Below are 10355 nucleotides of genomic sequence, written 5' to 3'. Positions count from 1 at the left end.
GCCGGTCCTGACAGGCGGAGAGAGAGACAAGAGCGGAGCGCAGGCCAGTCGTGCTCTCACCAGCCATCCTCCAGAGTGCACACACACACACGCGCACACACACACATGCAAGCATGCACGCCACACACACACACACACACACACACACACACACAACACACACACACACACACAAGCAAGCACACACACACACACACATGTAGCACGCACACACACACACACACACACACACACACACATGCAAGCATGCACACACACACACACACACACACACACACACAAGCAAGCACACACACCCACACACACACACAACACACACACACACACACACACACACACACACACACACAAGCAAGCACGCACACACACACACGCAAGCAAGCACGCACACACACACACATGCAAGCAAGCACGCACACACACACACAAGCAAGCACACACACACACACACACACACACACACACACATACATGCAAACAAGCACGCACACACACACACATGCAAGCAAGCACGCACACACACACACAAACACACACACACACACACACACACACACACACATGCAAGCAAGCGCACACATGCAAGCATGCACGCTTGCACGCATGCACACACACACACATATGCAAGCAAGCACGCACACAATCAGTGCACAGTGACACACAGACACACTCTCTGTCACACAAGCACAGATTCACTGACTGATTCTCTTTCTAGCGTGCACTCTCTGCCCCTCCCTTCTCTTTCTCTCTCTCTCTCTGTCACACACACACACACACACACACACACACACACACACACACACACACACACACACACACGCACGCACACACGCACGCACACACACACACAGAAAACACACTGGAGCAGTACACTGGGTTCCCTCAAATCAGTACCAGTGCACAATACAAAAGGACTGTTTTGGAAAAAAGAAGAAGTACAAGAAGAAGAAGAAAAAAGACAAAAAAAAAGACAAGATGAACAAGTCACTTCACATTCCAGCTCAATGTCTTGGCTGCGGACCATAACCTGGGGCACGGATAAAACGCTCTGAAGCAACATGAGAGCCCCGATTGGGCAAGAAGGGCAGAAAATGTATGTCAGACCCTTGTCAGAACCGGAACGCGTCTCTGATCATTGACATTTCAAAAACGAGAGGGCTCTTCATTAGACTCCCATAATGCCGTTCACCTCATGGTTCCTAAGCATTTCCCCACTAAGTTAGACTAAATATCCAAGGTCAAGAATAATTCATTCGTTGATTTGAATAAGTGTTTCCATTACAGTTTGTGATTTTTTTTTTACCTTGATGAGAATAGTACAATTTCTAATCAGACTGATGGAAGGTATAAAACAAGCTTTTACATCATGGGGTCCACTCCAAATGCCCTCCCTTCGCTTTAATTCCAAATGGAAGCACATTTAGATAGCCTAATGAGGATGTGTGTAGGAGCTGAGAGGCTAGATTGAGTTGAGTTTGAGTTGAGAGGCTAGTTCCTCTCAGCAGGGAGTAAGCTCTCGAGTTGGTACACGCTCGTTTAAGAGCTTGGGCCCTCTCAAATCAGAGCTTTATAAAAGCCCCCGACCCGCATAAATGCCTGGGCTGGTCTTTCTTGTAGCAGCGGGGGCCATTGCTGAACCGACTAGACTACCAGACAGGCCATTAAAAAGGATCCTGTGGTTGGTGTTGTGCGTCGTGTGACTAACCCTGCTCGTCTGTCGCGAGGGGAAGGCAGTTAGGGCCAGTGGCCAGTGAGCCAGTGGCCTGCTATGCCAGGTATGCACTGCAGCCAAACGGCAGCATCTGACTCAGCCCCCAGTAGTGGAGGAGGTGGCGGCTGGGGGTTAATCAGACAGCTGTGGAAATTTTTCAGACCCACCCCCAAAACTCCAGCAGTGGTCTTTTTTTGTATTTGAGGTGGTTATGGGTTATGATCTATGATCATTCTCTCTCTTGTGGTCTCTAACGGCAAGGAGAGACGCAGACCGCCTACGTGCCCCTTACGTTTGCAAGAAGTCACCTCCAGATGAACCCGGCCTTAACATTTACATTGACCCCCAAGCACATCAATGTCAAGGCTGTTGCTTGATGTGACCTTTGATTAGGAAGTCCTAGCTTCAGTGATAAATAATGAGTGCCTCAGCACAAAGCCAAGTACATGGCGCATATCTGTGAGTGGGGTAGAATCACTGAGTGGACCAGTGTAGGGGAGCGCCTGGTTTTAGGGTGAGTGTGGAGGACCTGTGGTGATGGGTGAGTTTAGAAGGACCTCTAGTGGCTCACGACAAGAGGGGGCTGAGGACTGAGCCATGATGAGTAGCCGTGAGATATGTGACTGGTTATGAGTAACCCGGATGAAAGAGTGATAAAAACGAACGTGGCTGTGCATTTGTCTGGGCCATTTCCACTGTATTTTTTTCAGGTCTGACTGTATCTTTGGGATTCCTCAGCAGCTCAGTTTTAGACCTGATATGGTCAGCTTTGCTGGATTTTTAAAGAGTTTTCATCCACTTTTTGTGTCATGGGTAGGTAAGTTATATTATCACACTGCCATTGTAGACTTTTTTTCTGTGAACATGAAGAGCCTTTGTGTACATGAAGAGCTAACACATCAAACATGATGAACTTATCTGCACAGGTATCTACTGCCACCTGGTGGTGATATTTAATACTACTAAAGTGTTTGCCGTTTACAAGAGTATTTCCTAGTAATAGTTGTATTACAGGTACTACCATTTTACTGGCTACATCTAGAAATTAGGAAAGCCACACCTAAACACCCCAAAGTAATTTTACTCCACATATTTACTCCAATGTAATTCAATAATACAGAATAGCTATAGTTAGAAGATGTACAGTGGTAGGAAGTATAAGATGTAATTAACTGGTCAGTGACATCTGTAATAAGTTATTAAGATACTTAATTCATCTTTCCTCGACAAGACTAGTGGTGAACAGAACTAGTCTCAGGAACAGTTCCATATATGACACAAAAACAACAAACAGTGAGCAGACACTGATACACATAATGCTGACGTAAGGTAGGTCCTAGTGAACGAACACACAAACGAACACACAAACACACGAACGAACACACACACACACACACACACAGAATATATCGTTATAATCTTTATTTCTTGAGAGGATAACAAACATGTTCATATTTAAGGTAATGGGAATATATCAGGCAGTTCTTTTATTTAATCACTGATCCCGTCACCACTGGCTAGACAGAGCTTTCAGCCTGCAAGGAAGCAAGTTGGACTCACAAAACAAATGAGGTTTTTCTTTTCACTGTAAACATTTATTCTGTATCTGACGCATTGTACATTCTAGGTCAATAAAAGAAATGCATAATAGTGCAATGATTCCTTTTTTTCTTTTTAAGAAAACAGGTTTCCCTTTAAGAGGACACTACACTAGGTGCCAGCCACAGAGATGTTTTTTGGGTTTGTTTCACAAGGAACCTCTCCGGAATCCATAACACAAGAAAGCAAATAAACTTCCATGCCTCTTAAGTGTATGACACGCCAACACTGAACGATGATTTGAAATGATATGACCGCTTTGGCAAATGGTGTGCTGTTACCGAGGATTAAAATACCCTTTCAAGGACACGCTGCTGAAGAGCGCATTCAGGTTTGAAGAGAGGATGACAAAATTGTGCATGACAGAGAGAGGTGACACCCTGAGATTGGGTGAGGAAGGGCAAGCTCTTGGTTTGGCACCCAACGACAACAGGGGAAGGGGAGGACATACACACACAAAGGTTTAGCTCAAGGCAACTGGATAGATTACCACTGTCTGGTATCCATCTTCTTAAAACAATAACCAACAATGCTAAACATCAACATAAATATAACAACGAAAAGAGAGAAGGAAGACATGCTTAAGAAAGTAAGAGCAGAGTGGAAAAGAGAGAGAGAGAGAGAGAGAGAGAGAGAGAGAGAGAAAGAGAAATCAAGGAACAAAAGAAAAGGGAAAGGAAAGGAAGAAAGAAACAGCAAGAAAAGAGGACAGAGCGGGCAACTGACTGAAGAAAACAATAAAAATGGACTTAAAGAAAGGCATCGACAAAAAATCCTATTCCACCATACAAGAGACAACACAATAATGAACATGACGTCTGTCTGAGGTCCTGACACACTGGACATCTGAACGAGTGCACAGGCTTGGCTCTTGAACAGAACAGTTTCTTCCTCCTAATTTCCCTTCTAAATCTTATAGACAAGAGCACATTTCCAGTTTAGAGTAGGACTCAGAAAAGGTAACTATTACATACGTCCATAAAGGACACCTGCACATATTGCATTTCCTTTAAAGTTGCGATGTTAAATTGATATGTTGTAGTTAAACTCAAGGCTACTGAACTTTCACCTTTTTACACGGCCCTCAGCTTTAAAAAAATATAGTTGAGGGCACTTGAGATGACAAGTCGTTATTATCGACATTCGTTTCTCGATAACTGATATATCTGTCCACACTAGCACACAGCCACACACAAGCAGAAAAGTCTGTCCACATGTCCCACATCCAAGGAGAAACTGTGATCTGTTCTTTTGGGACAGTTCATGTAGGGAATGCCAAGGATGATGATGGCCATGCAGCACACATGACACACACACAATGCAGCAATACAAACAAACACAAAGCTAGCTAGCTAGCACCCTGACCCACGCCACATCCGCCAACACACACATGCCACACACTAGGCCACAGGAAGACCCAGCACACTCAGCCTTCTCTACCAATGTCTCTGACCTGATGTAAGGGCAAGCTATGATGTATCCATGAGTGCACGTGTGTATGAATGAGTGCAGGTGCTGTGTTGGGGTGTGTGCGTGTGTGTGTGTGTGTGTGTGCGCGTGTGTGTGTCTCTTCACACGCATCATCCTCCTCCGCCCAGCCGCTGGGTCACCACCTCGCGGTACATGATTGAGATGTAGATGAAGAGGAGCAGAATGACGAAGAAGTCGTCCATGAAGCCCAGCAGGCCGAAGAGCGCCTCGGGGATGAAGTCCAGCGGCGAGGCCAGGTACGTGAGCGCCCCCACCAGGCACAGCAGGATGCGAAGCCGGAACATCCAGAACAGACCGCCCACCGAGAACATCTCCCGGAAGGCGTGGCGCAGCAGCGTGGGCACGTCCCGCAAACGGTCCATCAGCTACGGGAGGGCAGGAGGGACAATAGGGACAGAGCAGGAGAGGAGTGTAGAGAGAACAAGAGACAAGATTTAATTTAAAGGTGCCATGTGTAATGTCCGCCAAAAATCAATTCATACTCCACATTCCATAAAAGATGGGGGCAGTATACCTCCAGAAAGTGAGCTGGTTTACCCTAGAGTAACAACCGAGACTCGTGTATTGCAGTTTGGCTAGTGGTTATGTTGTCCGCATACTGCCTCCCATGGCCGAAACTGGTATTATGACACCTGTCGGGCTGTGGCTAGTAATTTAGCATGCTAATTCAGGTTGATATCTCTGCAGCACTATACCTTGTTATTTTTTTAATGACATCATCGCCCTTATTTCTTCTCATTCTTTTGATGCGTGTAGCTCATCTTTTGGATATTTTTACCTCAATTCTTACACATGGCACCTTTAAAGGCAAAAGGAGGCAGGAAGCAGAAAAGACGAAGAGAGAAGAAGAGAGGAGAGGAGAGACCTGGGGCACGTTCAATCACGCCATTTCTCACAGGTTTTGCTACATTTTCCACACTGAATGACATGTTTACTCAAAACGGTGTGCAAAGATGCGAAACAGGCTATGAGGTACATTTTTTGTTGGTAGGTGTGTCAGATGTGTTATCCCATCACTAATGTTGTGTATATATAAAACATGTTGTATTAAAAAACAAGTGTGCACAGTCTAGCCACCTACAGTCATTTAGAGATGAAGGATGACTCCATAAAAAGAAAGAGGAGTGGTGGTGTGGCATTTAATGACCTAAGGTAAGGTCTTGGTGCATTATCTGAAGGACTGACCAAGGAAAACATGGTCTAATAGTGAAAGGCACATATGAAGCACAGCTGAAGACGCACTGTCACAAGATGTAAGCAGCAACTCCTCTGCAGGATAAATGTCTTTAGGTTTTTTATTCAGTCATTCAAATATTATTGGGATAAGTGTTGCTTTTTTTCAGGCTATGTTTTCGATGGTAACCCATTGTCAGTCAATAGTGAAAGTAATTAACTGTGTATAACTGTTTTGTCGTTGACATTGACACCACGGTGAAGTTAGTTTCACTTTGCCTATGAGTTCAAATAATAGACGAGTGCAGATGCATGTAGGCTATACTCTGCTAGGTTTTAATAAAGCATGGTTTAGTGGAATACCTGTTCCATACGGTCTTGCGTGCAAGCAGATTCCTTCAAATGCGCCACTGACTATCAAAATACCGATGCACTGTGCAACTACCAAAGCACCGAAGCAGTGCAACTTCAAGCTGTGAAGTTGCACTGCTTGCTGTTAAAGGGAATGACAGATGTCATTTTCATTGGTTTAAAGGATGTTACACCCAAAACACACCCATGACTGATTAAGAAACATAAGACCAACCTTTTTGCGCCAGCGCCGACATTTGATATTCGATAACAAAACCACCCTCAATGTGGACCTGACAAACCCCGAAATTGCCCTAGAAGTCCTGACCGACCCCCACTCCTACCCATGACCACACACGGCACTCACTGATCTGGGCTGTCCGGAGAACCTGCGGTTGTAGTCCGTGAGGTCCTGCAGGATGAGGTTGGCCTCGGGCTGCCCATCATCCGGAAGATCGGAGGGGGCAGCCTGCTCCGTCCCGTGGAAGAGCGGAAAAATCAGCGTCACCTGAACACACAACAGCGAGAAGGAAGTCAGTTTACAAAACACAGTATACACAAACACAGACACTCACCCACGGAGGTAAACCATGGACTGAATGTAGGAGGCAACAGTGTATCTACATTACTTAACCCTTAAAGGTGTAGGTTTTTGAACGTTCTAAGTTCCGCAACAATTGAAGGTTCTAAAATTCTATGTTGAATTCAATGAACCCAGATATTCTTTAGAACGTTCATTTCTCAACATTCCCGTCACACCAGTGTGACGGTACTCCTTTAAGGGTTAAAAATACATCTTAACAGCTTAACTCTGTGAGACTCTCAAATCCAAAACAAATTCAGTGAAATCCAGAGTGCATGGTGGTGGAAGTGAACTTGAGTCTTCTTACCGTTTGTCTACATATAGGACAGCTGATTGGCCCCAGCCATGTCCCATACCGCCAGTATGCAATGACGCAGGAGCCTATAGACCAGACCAACAGAGAGGGCAGGATGCTGATCAATCGGAAATCCACAAAACGCCATCCCCATGAGCTGACCCCCCCCCTTCCTTCTGCAGCCTCCACCCATGACATGCAGACGCCAATCAATTCATTACAGTGCTCAGGTATATGACTAACAGCGCCATGTCATGGTACAAGATTCCTAAACACGGTTTCATACAAGCTTGTAGTTGTGAATCAACAGCGGTGTTAAGAGGTCAGTTATTTTTTTAGATAGATAGATAGATAGATAGATAGATACTTTATTGATCTCCAGGGGAAATTCAAGCCCACTTAGCATTTAGCAAATGGCAGCTGCATTGCTAGCTGTATATTTTGCATTGTGAAATTAGTGGTTTATTTTTGTGGGTAGCTGTGTAATGACTACGATATGGTCAACATGACCTAACTCCTTACTTACAGGTATTACAGGCGATTCTAAGCCATCTCTAATCGGTCACATTCAGGGTATATCTTATGGTATGATCCACTGGCTGTCCATTCTCTGAGTACACTGTAAAATACCCACGGCCCTAATTCAAATGCTCGGCAAAGTGCAGAGTCTACGCCCAAAGTTCTTGTGCATGAACTAACAGCATCATGTGGTGTCAGGCAGCTTTTAGCTGGCCCACAGCTGTTTTTGTGCTTAGATTCTTTCTCATGGTATTAAAAGTGTAAATAGATCTTAACAGTTATTAAGCAAGCTTTAGTTAGACTTTAGACTTTGCACTTGGCCCAGCGTTTTAAATTAGGGCCCCCAGTCTTTGTACGCACTGAAGGGACAGGTGCGCTCCCTCTCTGGTGTTTGGTTAAAATACAACGGAAGTCGCTTTGGACAAAATAAAGAATTCTGTGAGAGCTATACCCACAAAAACAATCCACTTTTACAAAGAATGCACAGCTAACAATGCAACAACATTCTTCCACTTAAATTCAATTCTATCTATCCAATCATTCAGAATCAAAAATCATAATCGTCCGTAATACACTCTAGATCAGTTTGCGGGCATGATGGAGCAGTAGTAACGTGACCAACTGACAATCGGTCAACCCGGGTTTGATTCCAGCCATTGTGAGTCTGTGTCATTTTGGATAAAAGTGTCTGCTATCAGTCAACTTTAACTTTTAACTACGACAGTGTCTCATATAGTGTATGCTCTGCTCTTGCTAAACTCACCACAGAAGAGGTGGCCGCAGTTGGTTTCCACTGGCAGAGAGGCCTGCTGCAGGCATACTGGACATGACATGTCCGTGTAGAACTGGTGCCTGGGCTCTGGCGGTGTCTCCTGCATGAAGGAAAACACCCGTACGTCACACTCAGGCTCAGGCTACACAAGATCAATGTACAGGATCACATAGCACACACATACATGTACATTATTAGGGCATCTATGAATTAGCTCAATATAAACAATAATTAAGGTTTTAGGGGCTCGCTGAAACCATGATAATAGGGTAACAATATACTTGTAATGTAAGCGTTCACACACATCTATATATTCCAACAGGTGCCAGAGACTAAACGATGCAAAATTAAAAGGACCACACCTTTAAGAGCAAAAAAGACAATGTGCGGATATGCACCATAAACTTGACCATGAATGTAAGTGACACAAATATCACTTTTATAGGTTGTGGTATAGTGGCTTTAAAAATAGGCGAGAGTAAATGAGGGCAAGCTGGGACCACAGCTTGTCACTTGAGTGGAGCAAGAGTGAAAAGAGGTTTCACCTGATCTGTCTGTAGCTGCTGTCGAACTGCACGTACATGCTCTTGATTTTCTGGGTGGATTCTCTGTTGTTGTTCATTCCTTTGTGAAAATGTGGGGGAGAGAACAGTGCAAACAAAGAGATAAAGAGAGATTATCTGGCCCTAATTGTTACACCAATTGGATGTGTTTAAAACCTGTATTACCGTATTATGAGTATTTTTGTAAGTGGTATTGACAAAAAACAGAACATGTTTTTCGCTGACACAAGTAATGCTTCTAAAACTTACCTGCACAGCAGCGTAGCCAATCCACCCAGAAAGGTGACGCTCAATACAACAACAAAGAGGACGGGATTGCTAACCCCCTCGATTAGAGAGTCTTCATCTTGTAGTAGACGACTTGCATGCAGGCACTGGTTTTCTTCCATTCCAACGGATCATAATCTGTGACTCCTGATGCATGCATGAAAACAAATAATAGGGAGGTCAACTTTGTGATAATCCCTTATCGTTATCCACCTTGTTGGTTGACTGGGTAAACTATCACTAAACTACTAAATTAATATGAAATTTAATTTCGGATTATATCTCCGCAGCCCATCAACACTATCAGTGATTTGTGGCGACATCGCAGTCTCATGTTACAGATTAATGTTAATTGTCTAACATTAATGCACAGTAAAATTGTCTGATTTGCCATGCCTGTGTCCAAGTTCAATAATTTATTGCCATGTCCATTCAAGTTTTATTGACATGACGAAACCACGTTCTACTCTAGCGCTATCTGGATATGTTTCAACATGTTAGCTACGTTAATTCTTAACTAATGCGGTCCTCTGCCATCCCTAGAAGATTAACCTGGCTAAATAAGTTAGCTAGCACATATCAATAGCCTCCTCCTCCAGACAGGCTGGCTGTCAGCTGTTGCAAGCTAATGTAACTGATTACTGTCTGCGACAGTGTGCCAGTTCACAAAAGTATGCAGACATCATTCGTCTGAATACAACAGGAATTTGTATTACTAAAGTACACGTTCATATTTTCAATTTCACACACACAAAAAAAACATACCTTGAATCTTCTAACGTACAATCTTTGGTACAATATTTTCGGAGCTGTGTTTCCGCATTCCTCTGAAGGACCCCTGGTTTGGTGGTTGTGCCAGAGATGTTAGTAGTTGTGCTGTTATTTGGTAAAATGTGTTAAAATGAAAGCGATAAGAATATCATTTGAATTAGAAATATATTTCTTACGCGCACATATGAAGTACATTAGATGACAAAGGTTATTATCTGAAATGACGTGTTTCTCTTCATTTGGATTCTATACAGGCGCAA

The 10355-nt window shown here is 43.9% G+C and overlaps 1 protein-coding gene across 1 annotated transcript; it reads right to left on the bottom strand.

Annotated features, from left to right (window-relative positions):
* Nucleotides 1–3116: 3116 nt before the first annotated feature.
* On the bottom strand, nt 3117–10163 carry rnf170 (ring finger protein 170). Its single transcript, XM_048259970.1, has 7 exons — nt 10090–10163; nt 9307–9471; nt 9040–9118; nt 8486–8594; nt 7216–7289; nt 6693–6833; nt 3117–5166 (listed from the first exon to the last, which is right to left on the bottom strand). Exons 2-7 carry the CDS (start codon nt 9444–9446, stop codon nt 4891–4893), a joined length of 819 nt encoding a protein of 272 aa, XP_048115927.1. The 5' UTR covers nt 9447–9471; nt 10090–10163; the 3' UTR covers nt 3117–4890.
* Between the last annotated feature and the right edge of the window lie 192 nt (nt 10164–10355).

Source organism: Alosa alosa, chromosome 12 (genome assembly GCF_017589495.1).
Source record: "Alosa alosa isolate M-15738 ecotype Scorff River chromosome 12, AALO_Geno_1.1, whole genome shotgun sequence".
NCBI lineage: Eukaryota > Metazoa > Chordata > Actinopteri > Clupeiformes > Clupeidae > Alosa > Alosa alosa.
This window is presented reverse-complemented; position numbering and strand designations above follow the sequence as displayed.

Bases quoted from the DNA above. Each gene is read 5' to 3' on its own strand.
- rnf170 (XM_048259970.1), bottom strand. From the start codon at position 9,446: ATGGAAGAAAACCAGTGCCTGCATGCAAGTCGTCTACTACAAGATGAA. The intron at 9,119-9,306 runs GTAAGTTTTAGA...ATTTTCACAAAG, and splicing joins TTGGCTACGCTGCTGTGCAG to GAATGAACAACAACAGAGAA. The intron at 6,834-7,215 runs GTAAGAAGACTC...TTGTGTGTTCAG, and splicing joins GTCCTATATGTAGACAAACG to GTGACGCTGATTTTTCCGCT.